The sequence below is a fragment of the Aulostomus chinensis genome, chromosome 12 (genome assembly GCF_037954235.1).
Source record: "Aulostomus chinensis isolate RoL2024-O1b breed Wild chromosome 12, RoL_Achi_v1.0, whole genome shotgun sequence".
Lineage (NCBI taxonomy): Eukaryota > Metazoa > Chordata > Actinopteri > Syngnathiformes > Aulostomidae > Aulostomus > Aulostomus chinensis.
Window position 1 is genome coordinate 25,696,355 of NC_141331.1, and position 15,217 is coordinate 25,711,571.

A 15,217-nucleotide genomic window follows, 5' to 3' on the forward strand; every position below is an offset into this window, starting at 1 on the left:
CAGGAGCTCAGTATCTTGCTCAAGGACACTTGGATGTGGTCACCGGGGGAAGTGGGGATTAAACCAGCAACCCTTTGGTTGCTTGATGGCAACTGTATGCCGCCTCATTGTCATTATTATACAGCCCAAAAGATATGAATATATAAATATTAATAAGTTTAAACAAAAAGGTCAGTCACCAATAAAGTGCATAGTTGTTCATGAAGCTATCAGGCGTTTTCAGGTTGTGGCCTGATCTCTTCTAGGTTTGTGAACAGTTGTGCCGCATACACAGGAATAGTTTTTAAGAAGTCACAAATGTATATGGAATATTTTCTAAAAGAAATCCCATTATTATAACCAATTTGAGTTTTATAGTTCTCCATTTGGAGACCCCGTTTTGCTTTCACACGTTACAGTGGGTGTGATTTGGTCATTGTAAGCCTCCAACAATCTTACTGGTCTGCTGCAAAAGAAAAATCGTCAGCAGGACCTCATTTACTACTTCCGAGAATATCCTTAAACTTATTAATTATAACCAAACTCCTTATGATGTAGCATATCCGGTTTAGTTCCGCTGTTACTGCCTTTCAAAATATGGTAATTGCAGTAATGAGGTGTGTATTTTAATTCCTAATCAAATTTTATCTTGTTTTCCATGTTATCATATTCATTTTGAAAATTAAAATCCATATGATTGTAGCTTCATATTTGATCAATGAGCGATATGGGCGCAAGTTTACGTCCCCATTTGGACGAACGAATTTTATTCTGAAATTCATTCACCGGAAGTTCTCGTCGACGGCTACGATTGGTTGGTATGAATGTATGAATTTCGTTTTCTGATGTGTGTGACTGTGCTATATTTGTGTTCACCGTTATGGAGAAGGTTTTGTGTGGTGTTCACGGTAAGATGTCCATTAAATTGTGTATGTTTTGTTTGCCAGTCGTGTTTTTTAATCCTCTAAAATCCTACAACTATTTGTCGTCATGTTCGCCCGGTTGAGCGCATGAGCGGGCAGTTTCTGCTCCTGGCCTCTGGTTCTCGGTGTTTGACAGCAAGCCTGCCTCTAAAGTACCGTCTTGTCTACGTCCTCCCACAGGCAGCGTGTGTTTGTTAAAGACGGGTGTTAAAGATGGACCAAATAAAGGCAAAAGCTTCTACGTCTGCGTTGACAAGAGAGGCTGCGACTTCAGCCACCCAGCCGGGTAGGTAACCCCACTCAAGCCGTTTCAAAGAGTCTCCGAATCTCAGTTTATAAATAACCTCAACCCAAGCAACTCGCAGGGGAAGTTTTAGTTCCACGCGAGCGTTGTCAGTATGTTTTCCTGTGTTTTTGTTTTGTTTTTTGTTTTTTTCTGAAGTCCCGCTGGATAGGGCACGTCATCACCACGGCCTCAACTCTGTGTGGGACTGGTCGGACTGGTCAGACCCGGGTTGCACAGTGCCGGCTCGAGCCTTTCGGGGGCCCTAAGCAGGACTTGATTCGAACCCAACAGGCACCCCAGCAATTTTGGGGGGCAAAAACGCGGCTTTTGTGGCAGCGTGAAAAGGGCTTGGGTGACTAGAAACCACCTCAAACATTTAATTCCCGTGTTTGTTATTAACCGGAGGTACGTAGAGGTTAGTCGTCACAGTAGTCTGGGTTTCTCTGGCCCACCTAGCCACCCAATGGTGAGGAGTCAGAGCGAAGCATGACTGGTCTTTGTCTTCTTCGTCTTCTTCTTTTTCCTCTGTATGTTTCTCGTGATCTTTTCTCTCAACTAATGACTAAACAGATTTAAAAAAAAAAAAAAAAAAGATAAACACGATATAAAAGTCATACTAAAGGCTTGGCTCATTCAAACATACAAGGGGTGGTGAGAAATAATTAGTGCTTCATGCGGTCCCTGGTTGGTTATGCAAGCTCACAAGATTCTTTATAAAACAATTTTTTTTTTAAATGGGTTCTCAGTTCTATCTTCTATTAATTATATTAATTACAAGGAACTAACTCAGTTATACAAGGTCATATTAGCTCAGTTGTTTGTCTCAGCTGCTTTGAAAATCAGGTTTCTGCATCTGTGTTGTTACCATGGTCTTCATCAGCATCTCGGCATCCCACTGCCTCCAACATGAGGACTCAATGGTGGAACTGCAAGCTCTCGCCTACAATCAACAACAAAAGAGCAACAGGTGGGTGGACAGGTCCTCTCTAATCAGTTGTCCAAAATAACGAGGGCGTGATGGTTCCTTGCATGAAGTTGCCTGGTCAGATTTTCATTCGTGTCTCCTGGTTTGCTTCAAGCAGATGCCCACTGTTGTGTGATTACTCTCTTCCAGGCTGTTCTATCGATGTGTTGCGGGTAAAAAGGCAGGCCAGCGGTGGTGTGGAAGCGTCCCCTGGACAGCAGTAAGACAGCGCCGTGATATCACCGTAGACTCAAAATCCTTGAAAACCCCACCATTTATTTAAAAAAAAAAACAAAAAAACAACTCCCATTTAACACGTCAGATTACATGAATATCCAAACGTTTTCCATGTCACCTGTGCTGAAAACAAGATGTCTCCTACGAATGGTAGTTCTCCTTCCATTCTTGCTGTTTGAGACCTGGAGGCTTCACGGTTCCTAGTTTATACATGTGGGCTGAATCCAGGACCAGGATCAGTGTCCGACATTTTTGTTGTAATATTTTTGTCCCCTCAGGCTGCTGACCATTTAGTCTCACAAGTCTGGCTAAACATAGGTGTCAACCCCTATGGGGGGGCGCATATCAAAATGCATCATGATTGTGAGTTTTTACTTAGAGAACCAGCTGGAGCAAATATATTTATAGTCCAAAAATATAAAAATGTTTCCTACTTGTCAAATAATTTTAATATTTCTGCAAACCAGCATGATGTCCATCTTCACCTCCTGTTTCCTTCAAACTGCCCTCCATCATTGCAGCCTGAAAGAGAGAAGAAGAACCCTCCACTTGAAACACAGGGGGAGCCCACCTGCCTGCCACCTGTCCGAAACCCCTTCAGGGCTCCGGAAAAAATAGACAAAGACTCTGAGTGGAGGAAGATGCACTGTGGTGATGTAAAGGGAAGAGTGGAAAAGGACAGTGAGGCCCGTCACAAGGAGGAAGAGAGGGAGAGATGTCAAAAAGAACATGCGGACAGTACAGGAGCGAGAGATATGGAGGAGGAAGGGAAACTGAATGCATGGCACAGGTATAGAAGTAAAGAGCTTCCAGTGGGGAAGAAGGTGAAGACGAGAGCGCCGGATGAGGAGAGGAAAGCTGGTCGTGAGGGGGACGTGGATAATATGCAAGACAAAGTGCACCAGCATGCTCAGGGAGAAGCAGCCAAACCCAGCGCTGCTACCTCCAGCATCACAAACCCAACCTCACAGCATCCTCAGAAGAATGCAGCCCAGCAGCCACCTGGTGCTGAATCCCACCGGGGGGAACAAGCTGACCATACAGTTCAAAAGAGCATCTCCACGTCTGCACCCAGTAGCAGCACCAAGGTGTCCGGACGCTCTGACGGCACCGTGAACGCCCCAACTAGCAAGCTAACACAACCAGAGTCCAGTCAAAGCAAAAATCCCCAAGACGATGATGACGAGGACGTAGTGCTGGTGTCAGTGAAGCCTGCCACTCAAACCACTCCTCCTGCTTCTACCGTTCAGAAGACCCTGACCAGCTTTCCTGGCTTTCTGAAGGCTTCAAAGTTCAAAGGTCAGGGGAACGACTCCAGAGGGCTGCACAGCCACCTCACCACTCAGCTGCAGCAGAAAAAGGTACGTAGAGGCGGAGATGCCTGAGGGAATATGTGGTTTGAGTGAACATGCCTAGTAATCCTCCCGTGCTCCTTCATGCTCAGACCACACTGGCCATGGTGAACGTGGCTGCTCTGCCAGACAAAGGTGAGAGGTTGAAGACTCAGGTGAGGGAGCTGGAGGAGGCGCTGGAGTCTCTGAACCTCACTGCTGCTTCTCAACCTGGTACGTGGCTCAGTGTACATCAGGAATGATTGGCATGTTGAAGATTCCTCCCAATTCCATTCTGCTTTCTGCTCACTCTAGAAATCGATGCGGACTACAAATCATTCATGCACAATGGCGAATTCATTTAGAATTTAGAGTCAAAACACAGTCATTCAAAATTGTAAAGTGATAAAATATATAATAATATAATTTAGCGAAATACCATCAGCAGGTTTTGAAGTTCTCATTCTTGGATGTTGTTGTGACCTTCATGGATCTTGTGATCAAATGAAGTTGCAGCCAATTTCTCAACCTTTTTTGATCGGCTCACAGTTTGATCTCTTCAGCGCACAAAGAACAACGTACAAAAGAGCAAAATGAGCTTCGTAAGAATAAAATCTCTAACCACTGCCATGATAACGTTCTCTCAGAGCCCCAGGGTTCCAGCAGCGATGCAAGTCCAGGCAGCAGCCATGTCAGTCGCCAAGGGGGCACCATCCTGCTCCCCACCCCTCTTGCCCAGGGCCCCTCACTGCACCAGGCCTCCAGCAGCTCACTGGGGATCCAGCTGAGCCAGGGATCTAGCCAGATGTACGGAGGTAAGGGTCCAAGTCCTGTGACTCTTTCCCATCATTCAAAACATTTCTTTTTTTGTCACGCTGTCAATGATGAGAAGGCATTTTATATGTATTTGTACAAGTGCCAGCTTTTCCTTTCCTAACATTGCATTTATTTTGCATCTTGATCACTTCCTCTCCCTCATTTTCACAGCAAACTCACAAGTCCAGAGCTTCTACGGTGGCAGGATGACAGAGGACCGTCTGCTGGCTGTGAGAAATGCTACCTGCGAGGCCATCGACCACCTCCACAAATCCCTGGAGTCCTGCCCGGACCCTGAGGCCGAGATCCCAGATCCCAAAAGCATCAAGGTTACACCCTCCTTCAGTTCTGGATTTCATCTGTCAGCCTGTCAGGATATCTGACACCTTAATAAGACAAAATGTCAGGGAGTAATGCATCACTCTGGATTCCTCATCATAAAATCTGGGGCTTTTAAAGGTGTTTTAGTCCTGTTTATGAGTATTTTTTGTAACATTCTGATAAATATTGGATGGACACTTCTCATATGTGTGTGTGCGCTGTGATTGGTTGTTCAGGTGACACTCTTGCCCCATCAGAGAAGAGCTCTGGCTTGGCTCCTCTGGAGAGAAACACAGAATCCCTGCGGGGGGATTTTAGGTACATTCCCCATTTTGAATCATGATTTTTTTAATCAAAAATGTTATGGAAGAAATGTTGATGAGAAATAGTGATGAATTAAAACAACAAGTGAGATGCTTTTGATCTCAAAACATTGTGTTTTATTTCCTTTTGGCCTCAGCGGATGACATGGGTCTGGGGAAAACCCTGACCATGATTTCTCTCATACTTGCCAAGAAGATGAAGTCAAAAGAGGAAGATGAGAAGAAGCAGGAGGGCTGGATCTCTAAAACTGGTAACCAGAACTATTGTTTCTTTCTGTTAGATAAAAGGTGACATTTTTACTCCCAATGAATTGGGGAAGTTTATATTCTATACTTAATTTCTTTAGCTGCAGTTGAGAGACCAGTGTTATAACAAGCACAATACTAGTGCCACGCCTTTAGGAAGGAGTGCAGTTATGGGAAATAATTTTACCGTGAAACGCCACAGACCAGCCACGTTAATGATGTCATCTTAAAGAGTTTTGCGTGTTCTTCATCCAGATTCCAGCCTTGTGGTCTCTAAAGGCACTCTGATCGTTTGTCCCGCCTCCCTGGTTCACCACTGGAAGAAGGAGATTGAGAGACACATCAAGACGGGCAGACTGACAGTGTATCTGTACCACGGACCTGACCGCAAGAAGAGTGCCAAATTGTGAGGAGACTCAGTAAACAGTAAACAGCACCACTGCAGATTTCCACTGAGGACAATGTTGACTAGTGCAGCTTTTCACCACCAGGCCTCTTCTATGGACCAGGAATGAGTGTGGTGCCTGTTGGCAAACCTTCTTTTGTACCTTTCTGAGTTTGGCATTCTGACCTTAACTTAATTTGTTCCCGAACCCATAAATCTCTGTCCGTCTTGTCTGAGTGTGCTGATGCTGGCGAGTGATGACCACTCAGAGGGTTTGCATAACCCGCTGTGCCCCACTGAAATCAACGAAACTTATTTTGGATTCAGTTTCAGTTTTTCTAGTCCCCCCCCCCCCCCCCCCCCCCCCGGCCAGGAGGTTAGTGCAGAGACAGCTCTGCTTGGTGTGTCACATTCCTTGTGTATTGTGTAATGCTGTCTGTCAATGAGAACTTGAACGTCACCAGTTCAAGAGGGACATGTTTAACGGATCAGATCGGAATTTAAAGGCTTCTTTCTTGGCTAAATTGTCGGTCAAATGCTGCTGGCAGACAAACGGTCCTCTCTCTCTTTGTAATTGTTATTCTCTCTCTTAGTAACTGCAGCCCCGGCTTTTTAATGAAAGCTAATGAAAGTTTTCTTTGTTGGGATTCCATGTTGACTCAAATCAAATCACCACTTTTACCTGCCCCAAACAAACGGAGCTGAAAGAGCCCTGATAGAGCAGAGCAGTTTCGATATCACTCTCAGAGTATAAACATGAAGACTTGCACCGACACATTTTGTTCCCACCAAGCAGTTTTGAGCATTATCCCAGAAAGCAAGCGTGGAATCTCACAGAAAACTTTCATTCAGGGAGTTTGACGATTGTGCAAAGCAATGATAGAAATGGCTTAACTTCCTGTTTTTGTATCTTCGCCTCACATTAAGTTCTTGTCCATCAGGCTGGCAGACTACGACGTGGTGGTGACCACATACAGTCTGGTTGCCAAGGAGGTTCCAGTCCAGAAGGGAGAAGCTGAGAAATGTGACCCAGAGGCTGATGAAGTGGTGGGTAGTGTTTGTGATCAGCTTTGGTGCAGCAGTTGGGTGGAATCTCCACATTGAGTACGGCTACATTTATCCCTTGCTTTGACATGAAGTTGTTTCTAAGAAATGTACTCTTGTGAGTTTGTTCATAAGTTGCTACAACTGTAGTAATAATTTACTGCAATATTTGTACTGACAGCCTTGGAAACATCAATGGCACCAATACTACAAACACTTGCCCATGTCATCCATGTTGTTTTCCTGCAGCCATCATCCTCCGCTCCTCTTCTGCGAGTGTCCTGGGATCGGATCATCCTCGACGAAGCTCACAACATCAAGAACCCAAAAGTGCAGACCTCCATGGCAGTGTGCCAGCTGAGAGCTCGTTCCCGCTGGGCCGTGACTGGTACACCCATCCAGAACAACCTGCTGGACATGTACTCACTACTGAAGTATGACTGTCCAGAGTGGACTTACTCAGTAGCACATAATGATGCCAACATAGAGAAGCAGGTTACAGAGTTGAATTTGGAGTAAGATTGCAGACTTGAGTTACAAGTACCCACAAACTACTTGGTTAAACCTGGTTGAGTAGTTTAGAATGGTTACAGTCACGTTGAGCGCCTGCTGAGTTGACCTCTCAAAGCACTGCTAGTTAGACTGTCTGTCTGGTTCTGTCTTTCAGGTTTTTGCGTTGCTCTCCCTTTGATGAGTATAAACTCTGGAAAGCTCAGGTTGACAACGGCTCTAAGAGGGGCAGAGAGAGACTGAACATCCTGACAAGGACTCTGCTGCTGCGACGAACCAAAGACCAAATGGACTCCACTGGAAAACCACTGGTAGGGAGGGACACGCACATCTAGGACTCTAGCACCCTCGTGGAAGAATAACATGCAGCACATTACTCATCATTATTAAGATCGCAAACTTTTAGTTTGGTTTGCGAATGCAAGTGAGGAGGTTAGCCACAGCTGGATTTAGGAATCTGACCACCTCTTGTCATTCGAGCACACGGTCACTTTAGCTTCTGAATGTTTCAGGTGTCTCTTCCTGATCGGACCTGCAATGTGCATAAAGTTGAGCTGTCGGAGGATGAGCGAGCTGTGTACGATGTGGTCTTTGCCCAGTCCAGGTAACTCAGCCACTCCTCTTGACTGAATCAGTTTAAATCAAAACAATTTCATATAGCAAAAAAATCATAATGAACCTCAAGTCCAATCTTGGGTTTTACAAATAGAGTAGATCTACAACCAGGCTCTTTGACTGCAGGGTGCAAGCACATCTGTGACCCTGGTGATGGAAAACTTTTCAACCAAACACGTCAAGCAGACGCAGGCTGTATGGGGGCAGCCGTCTGCTTCGACCAGATCCATTGTCGAAGATTTAGGTTCTGTCGTTGTAAGCTTGAGGGGGACAGTGGCAGCCTCTCAAGGCCAGCTGGCCTAGGCGTCTTCCCTTTACTGCTATCAAGGCTGCTCCCTGCATACCCATAGTCTTAATTTCTAACTGTGCAAAAAGGAGGTGAGACTTGACTCGTGAGTGACACTTGAAATGTGGCTCGCTTCTTTTGCTCCTAGATCGACGCTACAGAACTACCTGAAGAGACACGAGGGCAATGATCTGAGCAAAGGAAAAACTTCAGCCTCTAACCCTTTTGACAAAGGTCAGATATCAGCTGTTTTATCCTTCATCAGGCAGCACCAGTGGTGACGTGGTGGGATGTAAGTTTAAGGAGGCACACTGGAATCTGCTGAAAGTGTTGAAATGAATTGGGTCTTTTTTCCTTTTTATCGATATGATGACAGGCCAGACATGATGAGGTGTAACCCAATGGGTAACATCCCACTGGCCTCTTGTGTCTCACTAAAAGATAAAAAAGGAGAAATTTAAATTTTTCACAATTAATGAATCAAGAATCAATTTGTATCACTCATCTGAATGACCTTGGTGTGTGTGTTTTCCCTCTCCAGTAGCTCAAGAGTTTGGTGTGTCCCAGGCCGACCCGGCTACATCAAGTCAGCAGCAGCCTCAGCAGGTGTCCAGCACTGTTCACATCCTGTCGCTCTTGCTGCGGCTCCGACAATGTTGCTGTCACCTGTCACTCCTTAAAAAGGTTACTTACACACACACACACACACACACACTCTGCTGCTCTGACAAGGATTACGAGTTTTTAAATGTGTGTCTCCCGCTGCGTATGATTCACAATAGCTGATGGTGTCTTTGTCTCTGGTCAGACTCTGGACTCGTCTGAGCTGCAGGGTGACGGCATCGTCTTGTCCCTGGAGGAGCAACTCAACGCCCTGTCACTCTCCTCCAGCCCCTCGACATCAGACTCGGCTTCCAAAGACACGGTTGGCCTCAATGGCAAGCGCTTCGCCGCTCAGCTGTTTGAGGACAGCAGTGAGAGCACCAAGGTGGGCAACGGTTCACAGTTGACAGCTCACTAATGCTGACACTTCGGATACACAAAGTGGTTGAGTGTTTGACATGAGCAGCTCTGTGTATCGATGTAAAAACTTTCCTGTATCACGAGGTGGTGTTTGATCCAATGCTAACGTTAAATTAACGTAGGCGTTGTTAGAAGAAATCATTTTACCAACTGATTTACAATCCTTCTTCCCACTTGACCTTTTTTCTGTCTTTTTTCCCCCAAAATAATGACGATGTTTTTCCTTGTGCCTTTGCTGCACAATGATCTATTTGTGTATTTTACTGTAACATAAGGCATGAGCATTTTGGGTGAGATTCATTGTCTTTTACATGTCTGATTATGTTTCCTGTGTATATAAAGTCTTGATAAAACATTCTTTCAAAAAAACAAAGTGTCGGATAAACAGATTTTCTCTATTTCCAGATTTCTGCCGTCATGTCCGAGCTGAACACAATCAGGCAGAGGAGCAGCGATCAGAAGAGGTGACTCTCGTCCTCGCTCAGACTCTTGTTTTCATCCACTCACCTTCTAAATCTGAATCTGACTAATGCAGCAAATCAAACTGTGTTCTACCTCCATGAACCCTCTCTGCTCTGACAGTGTGATCGTGTCCCAGTGGACCAGCATGCTCCACATCGTGGCAGTTCACCTGGGGCAGATGGGCCTGCGATACGCAGTCATCGATGGGACTGTCAACCCTAAACGCCGCATGGACCTGGTGGAAGAATTCAACACCAACCCTAAAGGACCACAGGTGACTGACTGGGACCTAGAAACCTCTCACATGACTAGAACCTTCCAACAGCAGGTGTTCTAGTGTACTGTGAATTTAAGTCAAGTCAACAAACACACCAAATGAGGCCTTTTTTACTTCTCGTTAACTTTAACCTTAGTTGACAGGGTCAGAAGATGCTGGCATGCATCCACAGTGCTGCCCGCCCAAACCCACCTCAGATCTCAGTTCTCTGCACTGAATCCTTCATGAAACTATGTTGGGTTTACATTTCTGCCTCTCTGTTGAAGGTGATGCTGGTTTCTCTTTGTGCTGGAGGGGTTGGGCTCAATCTCATCGGCGGCAATCACCTCTTCCTCATTGACATGCACTGGTGAGACACTCTGACGGTCACTTGTGGAAACAACTTTGCCTGTGGCAGCCATTTGAATGTGCAGCTTGTGTTTTTCTTACCTGTTGTAGCTGGTGCTGATCATGTTGTCACCCTTGGTCTTGTCCTGAGCCTTAAGTTCTCAATGAATATGATGTATAACATGCTGAATGGTTGTCATTAAGCACTGAGAGTGGCACATGGAATCTCATATATGTTTAATGACTAAGGGTTTCTGTTTATATCCAATAGCAGCGGGACATGAGCTCTTGTTACAAACCCACCAAGCTTACATCAGTAGATTAAAAATGGTACTGCAGTGAGCTTTCTTACCGTGATGATGTCATCACATAAATATCATGTACCTGCAATGTACGGCATGGCTCTGGGGTAGAGTGGCCGTCTAGCAACCGAAGGGTCGCTGGTTCGATCCTCGACCCCGGTGACCATGTCCAAGTGTCCTTGAGCAAGACACTGATAATTGACACACATAATTGCTCCTGATGAGTAGGTTGGTGCCTTGCATGGCAGCCTCCACCATCAGTGTGTGAGTGTGTGTGTGTGAACAGGTGAATGAGACGACACTGTAAAGAGCTTTGAGTACCGCTAAGGTAGAAAAGCGCTGTATAAAACTGAGTCCATTTAGGAATACCTGCTCAATATTGAGTAGAAGAATGGTTGGTTTAGTCGCCTCTGACCTGTGTGACAGGAACCCTGCCTTGGAGGATCAGGCTTGTGACAGAATCTACAGAGTTGGACAGAAGAAAGATGTCACCATCCACAGGTGAGAGGCGGGGCATCTAAGGTGTGGCTACTGTTATTAGTTAACATTCGTTCTTGCAAGATGACAATGACAATTTTGATCGTTTTTATTTTCTTAAATGTCCTTCAGTGTTGGCTTATGTTGGGACAATGATTTTGATTTTACTTTATAACACCTTTTAAATCAATAAAACATGTTGAGACCACTGTCAACTGAAGAAAGCTGTCAGTAGGGATGGAATCAAGGACAGTTTCCAGTTGAGAACCAGTTCTGTATTGTCCAGACCATCGGGATCATGTGCCTCTGAGCTGATCAGTTCCTCCGATCAATGTGCAGAGTGAGGAAGCTGGAATGACCGTTGAATGCTTTACATGTCCGTTGGGGGGTCCGTTGGGGTCAGTGGCAAGAGGACAGTAGTTGATGCTTGACATGTCTTGCACAGATTTCATGTATTCCTCATCCTTCGTTCCTCAATTCAGCTTATTCAGTTAAAACGGGAGCTGCTCTCTAAATGTACACGCTCCCCTTTTTCCATGTTTTTTCAGTATTTAACAAGCAGGTGTATTGGGACACGACGTGCCCAACTTGTTATGCAGAAGCTCTGTGGTATGAATGTAACTGAGAGACCGTAAGGAGTGTTGTACTCTCCGTTATTTATGTTTAGATCTTATCGAGCAGACATGCCGTCTCTGAGTAGAGTCACTTTCAACTCTGTCTGAAGACTCGAATAAAACAATTGCGTTGGCCCTGACCATCTGTGTGCCTGCTGTTCCAAACAGAAAACTTAAACTTAAAGAATCTGATCAATAAGCGGAATTGATAATCGCACTGATGTTGATCAAATCTCACTGATTCCTACTCCTGGCTACAGGGGACAGGATACAACTCGTGTAGGCAGCAGCTCCACAGCAAACCCTCAGATTCACAGTGAAACTGACAAACTTCATACTCAGATTGTCGGTGAAACTTTACCAACTCCATTTGTATGGACTTCATTACTTCATATTACTGCCAGCGTGTGCCTTGTGCTTGTTAAAAGTGTTGAAATTCAACATCAACTTGCATGCTAATAGTTTTTTGTGTGTGTGTGTGTGTGCACGCACTTCAAGGTTTGTGTGTAAGGGCACAGTGGAAGAGAAGATTTCCACGCTTCAAGTGAAGAAGAAGGAGTTGGCTCAGAACGTGCTGTCAGGAACAGGCAGCACCTTCTCCAAACTCTCGCTGGCTGATCTCAAAATCATTTTTGGCGTTTGAGATGGAAGAGAAGTGAGGCAGTAAAGCCTGATTCCTGGAGCCCACAACTATAACTGATCTCGTGTTACTCACTGGTCATAATCCCATTGCTGAATTTAAGTGAATGTTTTTGGATGCTAAACCATCCTGAAAAGTTTGTTTACACATCATTTATATCACTAGTTTAACTGCAAGTGCTAACTCTTAAACATTTGGTCCAGGATGGGGCGAATAAGACTTTGGCATGTGTGTTTATTTCATTGGCTACACTAAACATGGCAAGTTTGTTTATATTTTGGATGTATATATGTATGTGTGTTTTAAATATTTCATTGATAGACCATAAAGAGGATTTTAGTACTTCAATTTGTTTTTATTTGGAGAAAAGTGAAGCAATTTTTTTTCCCTTCTATTTCTGAGAACTGGCTGAATTGATTTCCTTATATCGGACAGAGATTGAAATAAATGTGAGTGACTGCAAGTTATGCAAAATAATGCTGGAATCGGCTGTTTCAAGTCCTTCACAAAGTCATTTGAAACCATACATTCCAAAAGTCAAGCAAGAAGAAAATCACTGTTCTCAAATGTGCCTCTAAAATACATGGTGCTCATCTATAGTACCTGTTTAAAGAGTACAAACCTCCTGCTTGGGATATTTTCAGAATATTACTTTGGCCACCACAGTCTGGTTTGAGAACTAGTTACATGTGAAACCCTGTTTAAAAAAATGCAGTTTAATTAAATACTTGGTGTATTAAAACATTGCAGTACGACTTTTTCTTGTGTCCATACTAGAAGGCCGGCTTTGTATTGTAAACAGTGGGGAAGGTACCCTGTATCCGTGCTGCATTTAAGGTTAGGAAAGCATCGGAATTTAGGGTATTCAGTTTGAAACCACGTCACAGTAAATAGGGAACTACTAAAATTAAGATGGGATTATTTTCTGTTTTCTATAATGTGGCATGAAGACCTCTGGACTGAAATCTGTCGAGAGTTTTGAAAGCATGGCAGAAATCGACAGTGTAATCAAACTATCACCATTTCATGTTAGCCTGAAAGATAAAACTCGCTCGTCCCTATCTTTCGATCAGAATGGTTAATGCTGAATAGTCAAAACATTTTTTTTATGGAGAACATCCTTTAACAGAAATGCCTAAAATAGGCTGCGAGTAGTACATTTGAGTCAGAATGTCTGTTTTCCGAGGACGTCAGAGGCCCCGTGAAAGCAGCGTAGTGAGGGCGGGTGCTATTGTAGTAGCCGCAGAGCTACGAGTGTACAGTGCAGTCACCAAACGGCTAAGAGGAACGCAAGCGTCCTGCCTAGCTAGCGCGGCCTCCGCAGCCGTTACCACCGCTGAAGTAGGAATAGATACACTTTATCCATCCAGACGCAGCAATGGCGACCGAGGCTGACAAAGTAGAACCCGCTGACAGCGAGCAAGACGAAGAGGAGGACGTGTACGAAGTGGAGAGGATCATTGACATGCGGGTGGAGGAGGTAAAGCTAGCTAACCGCTACGTAGCCGCCTGTCTAGCTTGGCAAACATGGCTGGCACTGCTTTCATTCCACTCTTGACGTAGCCCACCTTGGGTCTTCTGCTTGAAATGAAATCAATTCACTGCAGTTTTACTCGCGTCATTTTTATGCAGGTTGTGACTTTTCCACAAGTGTTTTGCGAGCGTTTGCTGCTTTACCGTTACTCGCCACTTGCCCGCTACAGCATCAATTTTCCTGCAGAACTTCTGGCACGATGTCCCTTCGCCTCTACCCCGCTGAGGCCAAGGACGGAGGCTCTGCAAGCTTGCAGATATTTCCATCATGGTCGCTCTTGCCGAGGGACTTCGCTGTAACGGACAGACCCGGGGAACAATGGTGGTCTTGATGAAAACAACGGATGCGGTGGGACAGTAAACGCCGAATCAAACCAGCAGCGAGTCGCGCTGTTTGAAATGGAACCAGCTGTCCTCAGCCCTCCTGAGTGTTATGATGGGGGGGGGGGTAAATTGCACTTATAAGCACCGTTTTTTGTTTTTGTTTTTTAATGCTACGCGGTGCACGTGTTAAAACGCCAAATTAAATTGGAACGGTTAACAACCAACGAACTTCACCTGGAAACGCGCGAGCCTGTCACGGTCCGCACAAGCAGTTGCGAGCGAGCCGGCGTGGATATTCCACGGTATTTCTTGGGGGGGGGGGTATCTAAACGGCGTCAACACCAAATACGTCTGAGTCAAGAACTGAAATGTTTCCATCACATCTAGACTAGAGTAGAGACTAGTTAGACCGTTGCAGAAAACAACTTGGTGGTGCCTGGAACCTCCTGAAGCCCGGCTGAGGATGCAGGTCGTTCTCTCCATCCCCATGCCGGTGTGGCTTGACTCTTGCCAAGCTCATTGGGTTTTTGTGTTTCCATCTGGAGACGTTGATGTTAAAATTGGTCAAATGATAGCAGGTGGAAAAACGGCAGATAAACGTTTAAACCAGTGTTACACCACAGTTTGTGCTTCGATCATGAAGCAGCAAAGTCAGGAAACCCAGGATCTCATCAGAAGAAATGGTATGCAGCTTTTATACATCTGAAAGTGAAAATCAATGAAGTGGACATCTGAAAGTAGGGAGCCAAGCCTCAGATGCAACTGGAATCTGCAGCTACACCTAAAGTGAAAGTCTCCCCGTCCCGCACAGGCTGGAGTTGTTGGGATAGTAACAGAGGAAAAAGTCATTTCTGTTTTTAATTCATTGGTATAGAAGCTCATGCTCACCCACGGTCTTGGAGATTGGTGCATGGGGGGGGGGGGGGATTCCCACACGCTGTCCCTAGACTTAGAACAAACTTAGAGGAACAT

The 15,217-nt window shown here is 45.1% G+C and overlaps 2 protein-coding genes across 5 annotated transcripts in view; both read left to right on the forward strand.

Annotated features, from left to right (window-relative positions):
- Positions 1 to 782: 782 nt before the first annotated feature.
- On the forward strand, positions 783 to 13,124 carry ttf2 (transcription termination factor, RNA polymerase II). Its single transcript, XM_086220914.1, has 23 exons — positions 783 to 887; positions 1,083 to 1,188; positions 2,069 to 2,155; positions 2,303 to 2,372; positions 2,911 to 3,750; positions 3,834 to 3,954; positions 4,368 to 4,535; positions 4,708 to 4,865; positions 5,094 to 5,175; positions 5,318 to 5,431; positions 5,682 to 5,832; positions 6,753 to 6,858; positions 7,105 to 7,289; positions 7,523 to 7,676; positions 7,878 to 7,969; positions 8,415 to 8,500; positions 8,808 to 8,950; positions 9,075 to 9,254; positions 9,695 to 9,753; positions 9,872 to 10,025; positions 10,295 to 10,377; positions 11,084 to 11,158; positions 12,247 to 13,124. Exons 1-23 carry the CDS (start codon positions 860 to 862, stop codon positions 12,389 to 12,391), a joined length of 3,387 nt encoding a protein of 1,128 aa, XP_086077040.1. The 5' UTR covers positions 783 to 859; the 3' UTR covers positions 12,392 to 13,124.
- Positions 13,125 to 13,616: 492 nt separating this feature from the next.
- mphosph8 (M-phase phosphoprotein 8) overlaps positions 13,617 to 15,217 on the forward strand; it is a 24,334-nt gene continuing 22,733 nt past the window's right edge. Inside the window, exon 1 of one of the 4 annotated variants that reach the window (XM_086220916.1) lies at positions 13,617 to 13,868. In XM_086220916.1, coding sequence (XP_086077042.1) covers positions 13,767 to 13,868 — 102 coding nt within the window. In that variant the 5' untranslated portion in view covers positions 13,617 to 13,766. Of the gene's footprint in view, positions 13,869 to 14,770; positions 14,929 to 15,217 lie in introns of those variants that run through there. The other 3 variants (XM_086220915.1, XM_086220918.1, XM_086220917.1) reach the window with 3 other exon arrangements.